The 20214-nt window shown below is 49.2% G+C and overlaps 1 protein-coding gene across 11 annotated transcripts in view; it reads left to right on the top strand.

The window, feature by feature from the left end:
* Positions 1-20082, top strand: part of P2RX5 (purinergic receptor P2X 5) — a 25473-nt gene extending 5391 nt beyond the window's left edge. Inside the window, exons 1-13 of one of the 11 annotated variants that reach the window (XM_075168551.1) lie at positions 5969-6140; positions 6890-6971; positions 9326-9476; positions 11776-11895; positions 12856-12931; positions 13290-13386; positions 13770-13850; positions 14648-14786; positions 15636-15772; positions 16057-16150; positions 16667-16732; positions 17055-17137; positions 17567-20082. In XM_075168551.1, coding sequence (XP_075024652.1) covers positions 6080-6140; positions 6890-6971; positions 9326-9476; positions 11776-11895; positions 12856-12931; positions 13290-13386; positions 13770-13850; positions 14648-14786; positions 15636-15772; positions 16057-16150; positions 16667-16732; positions 17055-17137; positions 17567-17642 — 1263 coding nt within the window. In that variant the 5' untranslated portion in view covers positions 5969-6079 and the 3' untranslated portion in view covers positions 17643-20082. The other 10 variants (XM_075168550.1, XM_075168549.1, XM_075168554.1 and 7 more) reach the window with 10 other exon arrangements.
* Positions 20083-20214: the final 132 nt, after the last annotated feature.

The following is a 20214-nucleotide window of genomic DNA, read 5'->3' as shown; positions in this document are numbered from 1 at the left end:
TTGTCAACATTTGTGGCCTTGCTGTGTCGCCCTGACTTTAGTGCACTCTGGCAGTGCCACAGTTATGCCATCTCCCTGAATGACAGAAGATTTGCAAATGACTCGTTCGGAGTCACTAAACATCTGACCCCAACCAGGTTCACACGTTAGCAGGGGTCGAGGTGTCACGGGCAGAGAAGCTGCTGCAGATATCCTAGAGGCCTCTGAGCTGTAAGGGTCGTTCATGATCTTTATGCATCACGCACAGGAGGCAGAGTGTCTGCAGACCCACAGCTTCGTGGAGTGGGAGGTCTCTCTGCTCTTGAGTAGGAAATACAGACTAGTATGGATTGTGTCTTAAGCTCTTTTCCATTCAGGTCTGCTCTCCCAACACTGCCCGTTTGGCTGGAGGGACTTGTTATTCTACCTTTGTCTTGCTCTGTTCGGGAGAGATGGCTCTCAGTGCTGCTGGTAGCCTAGGAGAGCAAGAACAGATGCTTGTTCTCCACCCATTGACTGGTGCTGATCACCTGTCCCCGTCCGCTGTCTTAGCTCTGAGTCCTGGCTTGGCTCCATCACTCCAGGTTTGGATATTAGCTTTTGGTAGGTGAGCTTGGCCTCATAGATTTTGGCTATTTTTGCAGTGATCTGACCAAGGAGTAGGAGGTGTGGAGGTGGTAGTGACTGACAAGACCTGATGTATCCGAGATAGCTTTTTAATTGTATCCTTGAAGGGGAGGACAGGATGCATTTTCTGATGCTATTTTAATCAGGGGTGATATCAGCTGCTTATGTCTTTCTCATACGCCAAGGAGATTCGCAAGCCTTGGGTTATAATTCCATCAGCGTGTTCAGAAGCTGATGGGTTCATGTATTGAACCGTGGGAGTGTGGTGGTCTGGTGGTTAGCAGGAGTAAGTGAAGTGGAAGTCTGCTGCTCTGGAAAGCTCATCAGGAAAAGGGCATAAGTAGTTCTTCATTATTAAGTGCTGGTTGCTGACGTAAGAGCATCAGATAGGAGCCATGAAGTGCTTTGCTGGGCTTGAGAGCCTGTTGGGGCAGCTTTATTTGGAGACTAATTGGATTGCAGCTCAAAAGAGAAATTTCCTGTCTCTTATTATATCAGGATGAATGAGCTGGAATGGAGCAGCGCTGCTGCAAACAGGTTGCTTCGACTCTCTGCCAGCTTGGCTAAACCGGTCCCAGTACGTCCGTGCAGCACAGCTGGTGGCAACACGCAACTGGCTTAGAGCATCACCAGCCTGCAGAGCTAGGGCAGGGTCAGGTGCCAGGCTGAGGGTGTTGCTCATGAAACCTTTTCTTCTGGGGGTCAAGTCTGAGTAGCATGTGTGTTTTTCTATGGCTATTACCGGTTGGTGATCCCAGAGAGGAAAGGGCAGAGGCCTCAGTCTAGCCTTTCTAGCTGTTTACATGATGAAGATGAAGAAAGGGGATGAAGGTGTCTCCTCAGCACTTGCAGCAAGGTAAGCTCTGATAGAGCTATCAAGCCAGCACCGTTTTCATATCTTTCCAGGTCAGGAATGATACGCATTGGCAAAGACATAACGAAGTGGTCTGTCAGGCATATTGAAGAGCAGGGTTTCACCTTTAAGTCAGTTGTTAATGTGAATACACATTTTATTAAATCCGTTCAGCTTTCAAGCCTTTCATTTAACGTTCTCGTCTTATTCCCCAATGATGCTTTTATTGGCTGACTTTAGAAGGTGAAAACATTGCAATACAGCACTGCGTAATGCTGCTGTTCCAGCTATCATCGCACTCAATCTCCTAGCGATGTTTTATGTGCATTTTAATTTAATTTCTGTTATCTGACTCAGTGCCAGCTCTCTCACAGAACAGGGCATGACGGATTAGTTTCATTAGATGTGCAGTATTTTTCTTCCCTCTCTCTGGGCCTCTTCCTCAAGCACTTTCACTTATTGGGTTAGGAGAGAGGAGTGGATAAACACTCCAGCTAAAGATAACAAGACCTCCTGCACACTGTATAGGAGATTCAAGACTTGGGGAAGCAACTTGGAATGCATTCAAAGGCTGAAAATTGCTCTACTAGAAATGATGAGCTGAATCAAAGAAAGAATATATTCTGGAACTTCAGCACGCTTCCATTTCTCACTCCTACAGACAGGTTTGGGTGGTCCTGTGGATAATGACAGAAAGACTCTTTCCACAGATTCCCTTTCTAGGCAAAAAAACAATCTGAATGTTTTTCTAATAGCTCCCGAAAGAAAGATTTCCTTTTCCATTGTGGCTGGGTGTGCAGGGGTGCTAGTTAGGAGGACAAATACTGAGGCTGATTTTTGTCAATTTTTCATTGGCAAGTAGCAACCTACTTCTTATTTACACTGCAAAGCCACAGCGAGGATTGAAAGAGAAGCTGAATGGAGCATTTTTCACTGCAGGCTGCACACACATTTCTTTGTTCTTGCATCCAAACCCATCATCTTCAGAAAGCAGCTTATGCTTGATGTTGCCGATTTCCGTGTGTTTCCATGTGCATGAGCTGTGGTTTAAAAGCCGCTTCCTCTTTCAACCTGTTCAACTCTTCCCCTTGTTTTGTTTTTAGGTGTTGACCTACAAGTGTGGTACTATGAGAAAAAACCACTAATGGAGAGAGCTGACCTCTGCCTTTTCCACTGATCATTTCCTTACCAAAATAGTTTATCTCCCATTTGCATCTTCTGCTCCTTGTCTCCTTTCTATTTCAGTAGCTGGTCTGGCGCCTGTTTCTAAAGGATGATGGATCTGCATCACTCAGGCATTTGCTGCAGGAGCATTTCCAGTGCTTCAGAAATGTCTCAGCATCGTATGAGTCAGCCGTCATGCGTTTGGGAGCCGATGTTTTCTGTTGCACTTGATAGCTCAGTAAAGGGCGGAGTGGGGATCACTGAGAGAATTAGTGTTGGGGGGCGATTGTTTGGAACTGGAAGCAAACGAGACAAGTGCCTAAAATGGGCACCTCCAGCAGTCACTCGTGAATCACGCCTGCACTGGCCAGCACTGTCTGCCGTTGCCTGGAAAACACGTGGTATCTTTGGGGTGCGATTTAAAGATGTTATTGGGCTGAACTTGAAATGTTTCTGTGCTACAATGCCATAGACTGACAGATGTGACCTCGCTATGTTTCAAATGCCACTGTGTTAGAGCAGGGGTCTAAAGTTTAATTTCCGCAGTCCCTTTATGTGGCATTTATGGGCTCGTGACTGGGCTGAGTTCAGCTCTGGGGCAGCTTAACACCAAAGAGCTACTGACAGGTGGAGAGAAATGTAGATGAGGAGCGGTCTGGGCAGACAGGGACGTGTGTCCTATGACTACATGTGAATAACGAGAAAGCAATTGCTGAGAGCAGTATGAGGAGTTACATATAGGTGTAACATGTCAGGAATAAAAAAAGAGAGAGAAAGGGAGAGTTTTGGTACCGGAGGAGAAATCCTCCCTGTGAGAATTTCCAGACTGAGCAAATAGCCCTTCATGGGAAAGGAGCAGAACTGGTTTTTTCCATGGGAAATTCAAAATGTTGGACTCAAGAAGGGAGATATCTTGCAGAAGAGATCCAGCCTCAGTCCCTTGAGAAGGACTAAGAGAAACTACTGGTTTTTTGTCTTTAACTGATGATGATTAGATTTTGTTAGGTTATTTACTTCCCCCTGGAAATGAAACTGCTCATATTTGAACAGCCCACAGATACTTTGAGAAAAACACCAGCTTGATTTCCAGGCAAGAAAAAAAAATACGGTTGTGAAAACTAGAGGTGGTAAGAACAGCATCTGCAAGAGCATGCCAACAACAGTGTTGTCAGCACAAACCTAGACTGTGCTGAGCAGTATTCAGAATATTGTGAGGAACATTTGATACAAACTGAAGCTTTTTGTTCAAAAACAACTATTGCAACTGTGCTTCTACTTGATGGCTCTAAAACCAAGAAAAGTATCAGTTTTACATCCTCTTTTTTTTTTTTTTTTAGTGATCAAACCTGGTTCACATCTTCAGGTCACACCTATAACAGGAACACTTCTCACTCTTAAGGAACATTTTTTCTAAGCTGTGTAAATCCTTTCTCACATTCCTTGACCTGGAAAATAATTGCAAAAACTCATAGCAGACCTATGTCTGTGCCACTAAGTAAAACCAGGCCAGGAGGCAACACATTATTTAACTGCTAGCACGTTTTCTGGTCTGATTTTAGCCTGTGCAGTCACCCAGGCCGATAAGGAAGATGGGATGGAGGGGGGGTCTCTAGACACCACCAAGGGCGGACTTGTCTCCACTGATACTTCATTTGTCCATGAACTTGGGTCTTCTTAGTGGAGCAGGAGCAATGGTGGAGGCGGTCCTGAGACATGGGATGTACTCGCTGTTTAGTTCTGTCCCTGGAGCAGTTCCAGCAGGGCCAGGGCAAGCAGATGGTGTTCTTGTGGGACCAGACCCATGATCAGAAACGATGCTCGGCTGTCACCCAGTGGCTTGCGCTTGCAAAGGGTCTCATCTAGGAGCAGGCTGAGCAGAAGATCAGGTGGTGGATCCTTTAGGATACTTCTGTCTCCATACAGCTGTGGTTCCTGCAGCTGGGTCAGTCTCCCTGTGCCCAGCCCCAGCTGGGCTCTGGGGTCCGGGCAGTGGTGAGGGAAGATAGGCTGAGCCAACCTTTCTTCCTTACTCATTTCTGGCCCCATGGACCACTGTGGTCCCCTTCCTCCCTGCAGAAGTGTGTTTTCTTGAAGGGTTTTGTCTCCTTTGGTTATTATATGTTTTAAGAGTTTTTATTTGTGCTTCAGGCTTTCACACAGAGGATCTTTAAGACTGGAGCTAGTGACAATCTGGTCTGTAGGCATCTGGTAAGGAGGGGTGGATACAACAGCCAAATATCGTTTGAGGAAGAGGGAATCTATGAGTGGCAGCTGCTTGAGTGAGAAAGAGGGCTCCAGGAGGGGCTTGGGGGGCAGCCAACATGTTTTGTGAGATAAAGCGGGGTTGCCCATGTGGGGTGTGCAGATAGGGAAAGGAGGGGACATGGGGAGTGGGAGAGGTGAGCAAGACCAGCCCTTTGCTTGTGCTGAGGCTGAAGGGCGGCTGCAAAGTTTGGGAGCAGGATTGGGGCTAACCCTGAGCCAGAGGAGCGACCAGGGGGGTGCATGGGAGTGGGGGGCTCAGTCCCTCGGCAGCCTGCCCGTCCCCCCAGGAGCCCCTCGTGAAAGAGCCACAAGCTGAAGCACTCGCCCGCCATGGGCTGGCGCGGGGGAGCGCAGCGGCCGCCGGGTTAAAAGGAGGCCACGGGCACATCTCTGTTCTAGTTTTGTAGTTGCTGGAGAAAGGTTTCCTTCGCTTTGCAGAAGGAAGCTCTAGGGATGGCTGTGGGATGAGGGACAAAATGAGGTATTTTGAGGATAGTGTTTTGTTCATTGTTACGCTGTTTGTGATTCTCTTGTGATTTGGAGCAACCTCGTCACATATTTATTAAAAATCTGATCCATCTGTTTAAATTTGATACGGAATTTAAGGAGGATGAAGGATAAAATGTTCATAAAACCCGAGGTCTTGAGAATGATTCTCCTTGGGAAGGGAATTGCGTAGGGCAGAGGTGGTGTGCTGGGGCAGATCACCTCGCTGCGCTGCCTGCTGCCTCCGCGGTGTGACCCGCTCTCTTGACCTGTGTTTGAGCGAGTATCACCGTTGCTACTGCGTAATCTCAAGAGGCCTTCCCATGACAAAGCCCCATGAGCTAATTGGGTGCTCAGGTGTGAGCTAATTGGGTGCTCATGCATGTAAACCCTGCACTTTATGCCTAATGCACCACCTCATGTCTCTGATGGACTCTCTCTAACAGATTCAGCCTATGGGCAGTCCCATCCCAGAAGACCCTCTGGGAGACATCTCCCGCCACTGCACAGGTCTGGGATGCCGCCGGAAAGGGCACGCTCCAGTTCGGATCCCAGCTTGCTGCTGGATCTCCTCTTGGTGAGGTACGTTAGTTCTTTTAGCCAGGCTGCTGGAAGGTCCTGCATTTTCCACCTCAGAGCTCCTTCTGTTCCCTCCTTAGCCAGGAGACAGTGTCCAGCCTTCTTGGTTTAAGTAATGATCATTTCATGTCCTTCACATGCAAATGCCTCTGTTTGTTAGACTGGGAGTCATCTCTTGCACTGCTGGGTAATAAACAACTCTTATCTCAGTGAGGGTTAAACTTTTCCTCTCCCTTTGGTGTTTCATCAGACGGTATGTTCTGTATCTGTATGTGCCTCGCTCAGCACTCACCGTGCGTTTTAGTGAGACGTGATGGTGATTGATCCCTTAACCACATGCAGAATTTATTTATTAGTTTCTCAAGTTGTTGGGTTTTTTTGGTGGGAAGATGTAGTAACCAGGCAGGGATTTTGGGTAACGGGTAAGGAATCAAGTTCTCATTGTTCATGCAAATGCTCAGGAAATTAAAAATTTAACCAGGTGCTTTGCCATCATGTAAAGGCTGAAGAAAGGCTTTAATACTTAACAGTGGGAGACTATAGCTCTGTCACCTTAGACGCTGTAACGTGGCTTCATGCTGTAACAGGTTTCATTGTAAACATTTTGGGACTGAGGGGGAGAGAATGAAGCTTGGGGGCAAAACTGAGGCGGGGGCTTCCCCAGAGGATGAATTAGCTGGAAAGCAGCTAAGGAAGGATCTCGTGTTAGCGCAGCTGCTGGTTTCGAGAGCTGCTGCCGGCGAGCAGCTGACGGGAGGGAGGAGATCATTCTCGCTCTGAAGGGGTTGGTGTGTCAGGTTTCTATGCAGAGCACGTGTGGATAATGCGAGCTGCAAACGCCGCTGCCTGCTCCAGCCACCGGTACAGAGCGAGCCGGGAGCATGGGGCAGGTGGCTTGGAAGGGTTTATTTCTATCGCTTTTTGATTATAAAACAGAGAAATACGTCATTGCGAAGAACAAGAAGGTGGGGATTCTCTATCGAGTGGTGCAGCTCTCCATCCTGGCTTACCTGGTGGGGTAAGAATCACCTTGTGTTTCACATACTGCTGCGGTTGTGTTTGCTTGCTGTGTTGTGATGAAGATTAATATCACTCTGCATACAGTGACGGCTTGCTATGCCTCATGATTTTAATGCAGATAGTTATGCTTGTTTATGCAGCTGGATTTTGTAATGTCTAATAGATTATATCTGATTTTTCTCCTGGTAGGGATTGCTAGATTCAGCTCTACCTTCCAGATTTACATCGGGTTAAAAATAGATCAAATGGCTCTATGGCTTTGTGCTGCATTATTTACGCCTTTATTTCTGTATTCGGTGGGAATGGTGCCAAACCTTAACACCTGACTCATTAGAAACAATAGCATTTATGGCCATGGTTGCTAAGCCCTGGAACAAACCTGGCTTGTCTGCACGGCTGCATGACATGCTCAAGTCTAGATGGGAAGGAACCAAGCACAGAGTGGCAGATTTCTTTGCTGGAGTGGGCTGCAGCAGCCAGGATTGTGGAGGCTGAGGCAGCGTGAATGTCGGCTGCCTTGCATTTATTTCAGAGCAGGGCGAGTTGGCATGGAGATAGCTAGAGCACCTCTCAGAAAAGGCCCAGTTCTGCAAGAGGCTGGTCACGCTGACGTGTACCGAACGCAGCAATACTCCTTGCAGCTTGCAGGCTCAGACCTGGAATTATCCAGCCTATGTGATGCCCGTGCCGTTGCTTCCCGAGTTTCTGAGGCTTTGCAGAATGTGATTCGTAAGTCTTTACCCTCACTGCCTGTGCTTCTGAGTCCCTTCACCTTTCTCACACCTCGTGTTTTCACTGATTAAATATAGCAGAGTCATTTTTACATGCTAGGTTTATTTATAGAAAGGTGTACAGTTCCAGAGCCTGCTTTAGTTAGCAGGTCAGAGATGAAGTCTCAGCAGTCTGGCATGTATTAGCTGCTAAAGGAGGAATCCTGTAGATAATGTTGCCGTGGACACATCCTCCGTCCAGGAGGGATATAGCATGACCAGTGACCATGAGTGTTCAGAGACTGCCTGGGCTATACTGGCTATTTTCTTCCCTAGGCATCTATTGCCTTCTGCAAACCTTTGGCTGCAAACTGATGGTGCCTGCAGTGACTCCTTTGTGGCTGGGGGCTCACAGCTTATCGCAGAGGTGGTTAGCGTTAGTCTGAGGGCTGACTGATACGTTCCCGTATCGGTTCAGAGGCTGGCTCGGGGGTTGTGATCATCAAACCCCTCTGGATCGTTTCTTGCACGTAGCTGCCATTTCCTCCCCGATTCGCTGCGGAAAATGTAAGGGTCTGCTTTTGAGCCCTCCTGGGAGAGAAAACCAGTGTTATAGGAAAAACAGGAAAGTAGGAAACTTCGCAGGGGTGGGGAATGTTATTATTCAGGTTTGTCACAAGGAGCAGGTGAAGGGCAGCGTATGTCAGTGCTGCTCAGCCCCAGAGATGGCTGCTTTCGCTTTCTGCATGCAGTAGTGCACTCCAGGTCAGTGCACTGCAAAGGGGAGCTGTGCCAGCAAATGCAGCCTGCGTCCCTCCCCCAAAACCTGCCCTGGCACCCTTAGCTTGTGATTTGTTGTCTTGGCAGGTGACTTTGGCAGTATTGTGGGGAAGCTGGAAGCATTTCATTTAAGCCAGAGAGGTTTTCACCCACTGATATGGAGCTCTTGCTGCTTCCAGTGGGGAGAAGTAAGCAAAGCCTTTCCCTGGGCTGCTCAGCAAGGCTGCAGCTCTTCCAGGTGTGCCAGTGAGAAGCCTGAAGCCCAGCACAGAGGCCAGGCTGCAGTCAGGTTGTTACCATCGCACTAGGTTACAAAAGATCCTGTATCCAGCCGAGAATATTCCCTACAGGTTTCTGTCAGTAACATTCAGCTCACCTGCAGGAGTTGCATCTCCCCAGCCATGGTCTGTTGCTGGACTGGTAGCCTAATGGCAGGCTGCTAAAATGGGAGTGAGTCATGTATTTGTGAAACCAACCGCACTCTTCACTCTAACTTGTGAAAGCTTATGTTATTTTTCACCTTGAGGAAGACAGAGCCCTGCCTTCCCCTCTTTCCATCGAGGTTGCTAGCGTAGCACAGCACGGGGAGGTGGGAGGCTTGGTTTTTTACCCCATGACCAGCTATTACACCTTTCCCTGCATGTGGGGTCTTGGTCTTGACTCTTCCTCCAGTGCTGTAGATAAGCACAGCTTGTGTCAAAGAGTTTGTTCTAGATTTGTAGTAGTAGTTACAGAGGGTTTGGTGTCATTGGCATGTTTTGATTTGCCTTTGAACGGAATTTGGCCTTGGTGTAAATCTTCTCTGACTAACTTGTTCCCTGACCCCGCTTGCTAATGCCGCTGCCTGCTGTGTTCTTCGCAGGTGGGTGTTTGTTGTCAAGAAAGGCTATCAGGACACAGACACGTCCCTCCAGAGCTCTGTCATCACCAAGCTGAAAGGGGTAGCCTTCACCAACACCTCGGAGCTGGGCGAGAGGCTGTGGGATGTTGCAGACTACGTCATCCCTCCACAGGTCGGCATCACCCCACTGCTGTTGTCTCTGCTGTTCAGCTAGAAAGACATCTTCCAGCACGGTTGCTGGTGGAAAGGCCGAATGATATATCCAGGTCTTTCCTATGAATAAGTAGGAGGTGCGCTACAAGAAAGCAATGCTGTGCCTTCTCTTAGGTCTTTCCAGCAAATATGAAAGCAGCCTTGCCTCTCCCGCAAAGGTCCGTGATACTTGGCAAGCAGAACTTTGTGAGCAGAAGTCCTGTGGACTTCAGTGGGGCTGCTCAGCTGAGCAAAGCGTCTGCTTGCCTCCTTTCCTGGGCTAGAGCAGGCATGCACGGGGCAGCCCAGAGGGAGTGGGAGATGGAAGGAAAACGTGGTGCAATTTGAGTGATGAGGGTTGCTTGAAATGTGTCTGGCTAAACCTGCCTTGCTGCCTCCTGGACTTGGACAGTGAGATGCATAGCTGATGCTTAAGGGGAAAAGATGGCAGCAGATGTGGCCCGGCACCAGGTTGGAAATTGCCCAGCTGTGCTTGCCAGCGGCTGTTTGTGCTTTCCCTGCTAGTGTCTACCACATGTGCATGGAAAGGTGCGAGGGGAGAATCAGGGTCTTGTGCTGATGGGGGGCAGAAAGCGGTAAATTGAACAATTTACTTGTCTGTACGTAAGAATAAGGCTTCACCTTCCTCCTGCTGCAGCCCATGTTTACTCAGACCTGTGGAGCTGTGCTCTGCATCTCCACCAATGTTAATGCAAAGCCTCAGGGAAGCTCTCGGTCTCAGACCGACACGTGCTGTGCAGCAGGAAGGCCGGGCAGGTGCTTGCAGTGCTCTTGGTCAAGCCGTGTGGAAGCTGGTGGCTGGCGTGCGCACCCAGAAGTGGAATGGTGATGCTGACTTGTATTGACAAGTATTTTAACTTGTCAGACATTTCTCCTGTGACTCAATGGTCTTGATACTGCGTGTGGGCTTATTGGGAGGCCTTGGAGCGTGTGTGCTGAGTGAAGATAGCTGTGTCTGCCTCTGGGCTGGTGTGCTCTGCAACGCAGATGTCTGGGCTATGGCATCATGAGCCAAACATGACTGGGCCACCAGTCTACAATATTGAATCCAGCACTGCTGCAGTCTGCCCCGGCGTACATCAGCCTCCAGCAACCACGGTGATGTTAGACCCTGGGCTCACAGTGAAACTCAGCAACTTCTGTGGACTGTGAATGCAAACGTAGACATCTCACGAGCCTTCCTTTTCCGTGCGCTGATTGCTTGTTCATCTGCTGAATGTCTCAGGTCAGCCGTGAGATGCATCGCACGTGGGTTTTTAGGAGTATCTGAATGCCTGCTACCAGTGCATTAAGGGACTTGCTCTGCTAACTACTGCGTAATCTCTCATTTCGCGCTGGAGGGAGAGCCCTGCACTGTCCTGGTGGGTCCCTGGGTGGGCTGGTTTGTGCTGGAGAGACCTGGGTAGCGGAGCAGGAGGTTGTGAGGGCTGGGAGAAACCCGGTCTCTTCCACAGAGCAGTGGGCAGCTCTCCTGAGCCCACCAGCGCGGCTGCTGACCGACACGTCCCTCCTGCTGAGGGCAGGTACCCGTGTCCCACAGCGCTGGTGGGACGTGGGGTAAACACACCCCACGCAAAGCACAGCGAGGGAAGGAGAGCGAGCCAGGCGAGTGTGAGAGCACCGAGCTTGCTGTCGTGGACGGAAACCTGCGATCTCTGATTTTTACGTGCAACAGGCAGGGCTGTGTGTCGGAAGGGGTTTTCTGAGAGGCTCCGGAATAAACGGCAGGCACTCAGTGTACTGAAGTTCATCTGAGGGCTGAGAATGCTCTCGGACAGGGTGAACCAGTGGCACTTTGGGGTTAAGCTTAATGTAGCGCAAGGATTCACCTGGTGAATCCTTCATTCGTTGCTTTCTGGGGCTTGTTCTCTGACAAGTTTGCAGAAACGTCTTGTTCCCTGTTGTGGTTCAGAGCAGCCCTGTGGGGTCGGGGGTCCAGACTTTGCTCCTGATCAGGTATTTTATCACCAGGTGCTCGCTCACACAAGCAACCAGTGTTAGAGGTAGCAGGGCTTGACACGCTGCCGGTTCCTGTTGTGGGTGAGGATTTTTTTTGTCCGAGACGCTCGGAGCTGCCCTGCCTCACGCCAGAATCGTGGGCTGGCTCTAATGGTTACGTGTGCCCCCTCGGAGCCTGAAAAGCATCAGGAGAGAGGGAGGTGTTACTGTTCTGCAGAGAACTGCATCCTTCTTGTAACAGGTACTTTAAGAGTAAAACAGGTTTTCTAACTCTTGCTGCCTTACTTTGTTTATTCTAGGGTGAAAACGTCTTCTTTGTCATGACGAATCTGATTGTGACCCCAAATCAGAGGCAAGCCACGTGTCCTGAGGTAGGAAGAACTGAGCCCCTTGGCCCCCAGACCCCTACAAAACTGGGGGTAAGAACTGACAGAGGACACCTGGGGAGCAACGAACACAGGAAGGATGAAAGGCGAACGTTTTTTCTCTGTAGTGTGATATCTCAGTTGGGAAAATCGGACTGGTTATTGCAAACCTGGGAGGCTCAGCTGTCTTAATTTCCAGAGGCACTGATCATGTAGGGTCTTGCTAACTTTAGTTGAAGGTGTTGGACATCTGCCCAGCTGGAGATGAGACCAGAACAGTGATTGCTCAGGGTCAGAAAAGGCCATGGGAAAACAACTTTGAGGTGACTCCGTCTAGTTACGGGTAGAGGCGACTTTCTAGCAGCCCCATCCTGGCAAGGGCTGAACATTCAGGCTTTTGTTACCTTCAGGACACGGGAGGGTGCTTAGTACCTTCCAGAACATGCCAGAGGCATGAGGTCTTTCCACATCATGTTGAAAAGTCCTCAGTGGAGACGTGGTTCAGAATGAGCGGGAGCCTGGGGGAGGAGGACGCTGGCCATCCAGGGAGTGTTGTCTCCATGCAGCAGAGATTAATTTTCCATATCGGAAGCAGAGAGCACAGCTTGCTTGTTCAGGACGCGGCTGTCCTCTAGTGGCTGCATTAACTCGGCACGCAGCTGAGAGAAGGGTAGTTTTGAGCTCAGAGAGCTTGTAGCTTAAATCAAGTGTAGGGTTATCTCTTAAGGTGAAGTACTGTGGCCTCCTGCCTGGTTTTGGTGAGTGGTGGGTGATGTCCGGGTTTTTCCACAGCCTGTCCCTCTCTCCAGACTGAGCAGAGCCCAAAAGCAGGACGTCGTAGCTGAAGCATGGTGTTGCTGGTGGTGTGGTACTGTCAACTATTTGCATATGACCTGCACGTTTTCAGTGTTCACCATTCTACAGAGGATTCACCCCACATCAGCAGCACTTTCTCACCCCTCTGAGTCTTGTGTCCTGTTACAGGTCTCACTTCTGTCCTCTTCCACTTTGCAGAGTGTCAGCATTCCCGATGGCCTGTGTTACAAGGACGGGGACTGCCCAGAAGGGGAAGCAGTGGTCGCTGGCAATGGTAAGGGAAGGGTCCCTCCTCCTGTACTGTGTCTGGTAGAGGCAGGTTCCTTCAGAGGCATCAGCCTGGTTACAGCCCCAGAGACCTCTGATTACAGAGAGCCGCAAGGACTTTCTTTTCTTTACTATCTTTAGTTAAGATTGCTGCCTTGCTTACAGCTCTGTGGTGGCTGGGCCAGAGCACCCTGGGGCTGCTCAGAGAAGCAACAAGAGAGTGGTTGTTCCATCTGAGAGGCCCTTTCACGGCAGGGAGGAGGGCTCGGGGTGGCAGTGAAAAGCACCTGATTTTCATACGCCCCGTGGGCAAGGAGAGGAGGTGGCTGCTCTGTGTGACCTTTTCGGTGATGTCTGTGCTGCAGGGGTTAAGACTGGCCATTGTTTGAAAGAGAGAGACAGCATCAGGGGGACTTGTGAGATACTGGCCTGGTGCCCAGTGGAGAAAAGATCCAAGCCCAAGTACGTGGCTGTCTTATGCTGTTTCCAAGCTTGAGTTGCTTGGCTTGTGTCGCTCAGGGCGGTTTCTGGGTTCCCTCTGCTTGGACGCTTGCTTGAATGTTGGCTGTTCCAGTGCAGGAGGGAGCTCTGCGTGGCCCCTGGCACGACTGGCCCTCTGCTCCCCCCTGCTTCGCTCACGGGCTGTCCCAGGGCTGTTTCCAGCCCTCAGGGCTTCCCCTCAACCTGCACGCTCCTCACCAACTCCTTGCTGGCAGTGTGGGGGAAGTGGCATGGCTGGCCTAGCGCCATGGGATGAAACCTAGCTGTTTCTAAAATGGCAATTCTGCTTTAAACACGTGGACAGGGCGCGAACGTAAAACAGATATCAAACCCTTCTCTTCCAGGAAACCACTTCTTGCCAGTGCAGAAAACTTCACTGTTTACATCAAGAACTCAATCCGCTTCCCCAAGTTTAAGTTCTCCAAGTAAGTGCAGGTGCTCGGAGATCCCTCTGTCCTCTCCATCACAGAACCAATAACCTCGGTTCGCTCCACTGTCCTTCTCCTACACGGCGTGGGAAGGTGGATATTTCCTCTTCTAAAGCACAGGGAGAGGCCTTTGGCTTCGGGCTGTGTGGGAACAAGGAGATAATGAGGGCTTGGAGCTTCTCAGAGAGCAACTGGGATAAAGCTGTCCTTCACCAAATGAGGTCTGCGATGGCTCCTACAGCATGGGATGCACCAGAGCTTCTAAGGCAGATGGCTCTGTCCACCAGCCAGTGCATAGTCAGGTTCCTGAGCTGCTTCTGCTCCCAGATATTCCTCCTCTTGCATAAAAATGGAGGTGCCTGGACAAGGGTGGGAAAATGCAAATTTAAAAATATTTGTTTGCATTTGCTGCTACAATGTGAACAAAATAAAGTGTAGAAAGGAGTGTGTTCTTGCTATTCTCCCAGGCTCAGCTAGACATTTCTAGCATCTGTATTTTTTTCCTTGAGAAAACCAAGTGGCCCTGGAGCACTCTGGCAACTTGCTCCATGTGAGTCCTTTCCTGAGCCCAGATTCAGCTGGCCTAGTCCCTGGCTGGCCTGCAGGTCATTTTTGTGCGGGCAGACTGCTTTCCCTGGGCCAGCAGTGGAGAGGCGCGCAGGGTGACAAGGTGCCATTTCTGTTGTGCACGAGGGGTGTTGGAGAAGTCTCTTGTCTCTGCAGTCTCGGTGGCGTAGGCTGTGCAGGCAAGCAAAGAGGGAGACAAGGTGGATTTCCCTCTTCCCGACATGCAGGATGAATGTGCTGCCAACCGACAATGAGTCCTACCTGAAGAGCTGCCGCTATAGCACGGAGCATCCCTACTGCCCCATCTTCCTCCTGGGGAACATTGTCCGGTGGGCTGGGAGCGACTTCCAGGAAATGGCCATGGAGGTAGGAGTGCCCCTCGGGCTCATGCGTCTTCCCTGGCCGTACCGCTCGCGGGGTGGCTGTGAGCAGAGCCACTGGCGGCTGCCCAGGGAACTGCCTCCTGCCCAGGGTGCAGTGGAGAGATGCTGGTTCTTAAAATCACGCTCGTCCCATTTATCCTGTCCCCAGGGAATGAGAGGCAGGGCGATGTAGGTCCTCTGGAAGAGATGGTTGGGTTAGTTATCTGTGATTCAGGGCTGCCCAAACCGCTGCTCTGCCAGCAGGCTTTCTTTGTTTAATTTCAACGTTACTACACCATCGGTTTAAACCCAGAACTCTGGAAGGCCATTGGGGCTCCTCTGCTCAGAGAATGCCCCGGAGGCTTCCCCTGCGGGAAACGGACGTGATTCTGGATGGAGTCCTGGGGCTGCAGCGCCAAACAGGCTGCGACCCAGTGTGCAAAGCACGGGGGGGAAGATGGAGCCCAGTCTGAGGCATCCCGGGAAGCGCAGGGTGAGAAGAGTGCAGGCTTTGTGCTTGCTTCTGCACTTGTGAACTTCATCCCTGCATAAAAGGGCATCTTCTCCACTGAAGTATGTTACAGCCACTTAAATTAATGAAATCAGTGTCCTGGGATGAGAAACCTCCTCCTAGCATATCAGCACAGGGAAAACTAGGGTTGTGTGTACAGTAATGTGACTGATATCATAAGCACGAACTTAGCCCATCCAGAAGTGTGTGTGCTTGTGTCTGTGACCAGAAATACAGCTGTTCTTGTCCCTGGGGAAACCTTGCCCGAGGATCTGACAAATGTGAAGACACATTAATTGAACTAAGCTTAAAAAACTCACGCTGTCTCTCTCTTTCATTAAGGGTGGTGTGATAGGAATTCAGATTGAATGGAACTGTGATCTTGATAAAGCCCCTTCTGAATGTAATCCTCACTATTCTTTTAGCCGGCTGGATAACAATTTTGCAGAAAAGTCCATCTCTTCTGGGTACAACTTCAGGCAAGTGAAGAGGAGAATACGATGCAGTACCGCAGTCGGGCTGAGGTGGTTTGACTCGCAGGCGTTCGAGGTTGGCAGTGAAGTAGTACCAGATCAGACGGTGCCAGGCACTGCCCCAGCCAAGCACGCTGCTTCGGTGGAGGGAGGGAGTCATACTCATGGCAAGCTTAAAGCTGTTTTTGATGGGGGAATAGATCTGTTCGAACAGAGAGGTGAATTCAGATGAGTTCTTGCGGAGGGAAGGGGGTGATGATGGAGTTAAAATCAGCATTGCTGTATTCCAGGTTTGCCAAATATTACCGGGATGCTGAGGGGGTCGACTACCGGACGCTCATTAAAGCGTATGGAATCCGCTTTGATGTGATGGTGAATGGCAAGGTGAGGTCCCAGGCCAGAATATTTCAGAGCCTGGAGAGAAAAAAAGTGGGGGACGTCTCTCAGTGGGAAGGCAGCTCTGGGATGAGAACAGCCTCTCTGGCTTGTTGTAGGAAAGAGCTCTTGCCATTCATCCATGTGGAGCTAACCCTACATAAGAAAGGAGATGACCTGGAGTATGGATAAGTCTGCATCTCTTCTACCTAAAAGCAGGCTCATGTAAAGTCCAACAGAAGTAAATATGCCCCAGAGACTTGTTTTCCATGCGTATGCACTGCAGAAAAAAAGACGCTAATCCAGGGATGACGCAAGCTCAGAAATGCAGCCATGGACAGTTGGGTCTGAGACACAGACCTTTAGCCTCCAAGACTGTTCACTGCAAATCTATGATTGCGCCTGCTTATTGCTAACAAAACACACCCACAGGCACTGGTAGCTTCCCCCGTGTAATACCACACCCTTAAGTTTGTTTCTTGGGTTGTTCTTTCACCAAGTACTTCATGACCTTTTTTCTTTTAGGCAGGGAAATTTAACATCATTCCCACCATTATCAATATCGGTTCAGGGCTTGCTCTTATGGGAGCGGTAAGTGAATGTATTTTCTTAAAGTAACATATTGGGACCCAGAATCCCCATTTAGCTGTTCGGAGGATAAAATGGGATGGTTGGTTTGTATCTTCTCCAGTAGAGTTTTTGCTGCTCTGACTGCTCAGTCAGGTGTGTGTCTGTGTCCTGTCTTAACGACATTTGTTCCTGTACCTTGTAGTCTAAATACGCCTAAGATTACATGGAGTGTGAAGGAAAATACAGCTCCTACAAGTTATTCTTCTTTAATTAATGCTCATTGCTAATTAGATCAGAACACTTCCTCTTCTAAAGATAAAACACAAGTTCTTTCTGTTTGCAGGGAGCTTTCTTTTGTGACCTGGTGCTGCTGTATCTGATTAAAAAGAGTAACTTTTATCGAGGCAAAAAGTACGAGGAAGTAAAGTAAGTGGGCTTGGCTTTTGTGTTTAAACATAATGGCTTTATTGCTATGACTAATAGAAATAGAAGCAGATACGGGAATACAGTAAACGTTAATGGCAAACAAAGGCCAATTCCAGGAAATTAAATTCCTCCAAATGAGTTTAGCCAAGTTCCTCGCTCCCTCTGTAATTCATTGCTGCAGTTAGCTGGGGAGCAAAGAAAGCTGCTGTGTCATGGTTAGACTATGCTCTGTCAGTCCGTAATGACTGCGGATGGAATTGGGGCAGCTCCGGAGCCTCATGAAACTGAGAACTGGGGCTTTAATGTACGGAGGGTGATGGCCTTTGTGGTAAGGTGTGACATGCCTGGCTGGGAACCTCTTGCCCACATTGCTTCCTGAAACAGAAATAGCCTGCTTGCCTCGTCTGTCACCTTTGCTTGTTTCCTCAGGTCCAGTTCCAGGAAATCGTTATCTAGCCCCACGCTGAATGGGAATCAGAGCCCTGACCAGCTCGGTGGGCTCTAGGCACAGCGATGGGTCTGCCAGCTGGACTCATGTTCCAGGAAAACCACACAGGTGTGAAATCACACCCGGACTGGGAGGTGGAGATACCCCAGATCAGGTCTACTGTCTATTATCAGGATTCCCAGAGGAAAAAAAAGTCCTTTAAAGACCACCCTTCTTTCCCTCAGATGTTCTCTGGTATCCTGAGCTTGCAACAGTGTGTCATCGCTATGGATTTATAAAAGGATTTTATAAAAGGAAAAAGAAGGCACCAAATGAAAGTTTTTATATCTATTGATAGATTTGTCTGTACCTACGTCAATAGCCAGCGTTATCCTGTGGCTGTGCTTTGCTTCCATGTGCGAAAGCGCTGTGATGTGAAACACCACTGGCACTTTGAGGAGGGCTGAGGCTGAGATTCAACCTGTCTCCTGCTCCACTGGCTTGCGGCCACCGCTTCCAACTCTCGCTTGTGTTACTTGCAAGATTAGCTGTAAAGCAGCAGGACTGCTCTTCTCGGGAAGTGCGAAGAAATGCAGCATTTCAGCAGCTCTCGGAGCCCGGGGGAAAGGGGCTTATTATCCTACAACGCCCGTGCTGACTGGGCCTGTGCCAGAGTCGGGGCAATTACTCTTATTGTGGGGTGTGTGTAACCATTAGGGCTAGAAACGGTGCTCCTCCAGGAAAAGCCTTCGCAACAGCTGCCACAAGGTGCTCTGCTCGTCTCAGGAACAGCAGGAGAAGGTCCTGCCGCAGCTCTGAACCGAGAATCAGTTCAGCCGTGGCTGGGTCCCAGCTACCTCGCCTGCTACCCACCGTTTCCATTTGTAGTTGGCCCAGAGAACCGACGTTTCGGAGCACAGAACAGGTAACAGCAGGCGGAGAAGTGTTTTGAAGCGAGGCAGGGACAGATGTTTTTGTGGTTGACATTGGGGGGAAGAGGGGGTTAACGCACTGAAAAGCAGCGTGGCACTGGGAGTGTCCCCACGGAGACAGTCTTAGGTTCTCCCCCTTTGTTCAGGGGCTGGTTTAATTTGCTCGGGATTGTCCTTTCTGCGTCACTTACCAGTTGCTCATGGTGGGGAGAGATCCTTCTGCTGTTTTTCGTAGTACCCTGAACTGTACAGCAGAGACTGAAAAGGGGGGCTCTATCAGGTGAAAGAGACCTTGCCAGGTTCTTCCAAACACACCAACAGGAGGAAAATTTAGAAGGCAGATGTCTGCTATTCCAACACTGGTAACTTCCAAGAACTACTAGTGCTTCTTTGTTTCTCAACAGAGCAATGTCTCATTGCAGCCCATTTTGTGAATTTATGCTCATGTGGGGATGTAACTAATCTCAGAAGAGAAAAGTGCGTATAGAATGTCATTGTTTAAAGTTTGCATTTGCTTGAGCTGACAGGAACGACTCGCCAGCTCCTGAAGACAGTAGGTGAATAAACTTTCCCGCCTCATTTAAAGCTTCCACACTGTGGCTTGGTGCAAACTGGTCAGTGTTCTGTAAATGCTGCCAGGTCACCATTGATCAGTTGTCATGACAAAGATGAAGTGTTTCTGTGCGCTCTTTGAGTGTCAGGATTTCAAGGACTCCCGCTGCAGCGTCCTGACGTACTGCTAGGACAGCTGTAGCGAGGGTGCCGTTACAGAGAGCTGCTGTGATCGAGCGTTCTGACAAATGGAAACAGCGAGCTGTGCTGACCTTTGGTTTAACTTCTTTAAGGTGGTTACTCTGAGGTACAGGTTGATTCTAAATTAAAATTCACCTTTGTTAGCAGCGGCAAACTCCAAATCCAGTCAGTGATAGCAAACCCCTCCCAGTCTAGTCCACTCCCTCTGCTGCTGTTCAGATGCAAGTAATTATGGAGTCAAACATTTTGCTAGAAAACAGAATTAACAGTGGACTTGAAATATTTTAGGATAAGCTGTGTACCTCTGATGCGATAATCATATCCAAAGCCTCCTCTCTCCTCTAGGCAAACACGAGTCACCGTGTGTATAACTGCACTAGTCAGGCCTATCAGAATTACCACGCCAATAAAACAGCACAAGCTTTTGACTGTCAGAGCTTAATTCTATTTGAAAAATTCCTAGATGGTGAAACACGTGGTGAACTCCACATGTGACACCAGGCCAAGGCACAACTCATGGAGACCAAGTAGCTCATCCTAACACGTAAAGCTGACTGTGCTCCACTGAAACCAATGTTTCAACTTGACAAAACAACATCCTTTTTTAGATGACCAAAGCGATTTCCTGAATTTAAGTCTTCAGGGGCTTCACACCCCCAGAAGTCCCTAGAATATTTCCCTTCTTTATACCGTCTGTTTAACACAAATCCCACAACTATTGCTGTTGATGAAACATAACCAGATTCCTTCTCAGGAGCTTGTTTCTTTGAGTTTGATTTTTTTTTTCTCCTTGTATTTAATGTACAGCAATAAAATTTGTCACTTTAGGGCAATGCTCTCCAAGACTCTTTTGTACAGTGTGTTTTTAGGTTGCACACACCACCTTCTCTTTGTGATACAGTTATGTTAAGCAAGCCAACTAAACACTAAGTTTGCACAAGCAGGACTATAGCAAAGATATTACC

Source organism: Calonectris borealis, chromosome 19 (genome assembly GCF_964195595.1).
Source record: "Calonectris borealis chromosome 19, bCalBor7.hap1.2, whole genome shotgun sequence".
In the NCBI taxonomy this organism is placed as follows: Eukaryota; Metazoa; Chordata; class Aves; order Procellariiformes; family Procellariidae; genus Calonectris; species Calonectris borealis.
This window is presented reverse-complemented; position numbering and strand designations above follow the sequence as displayed.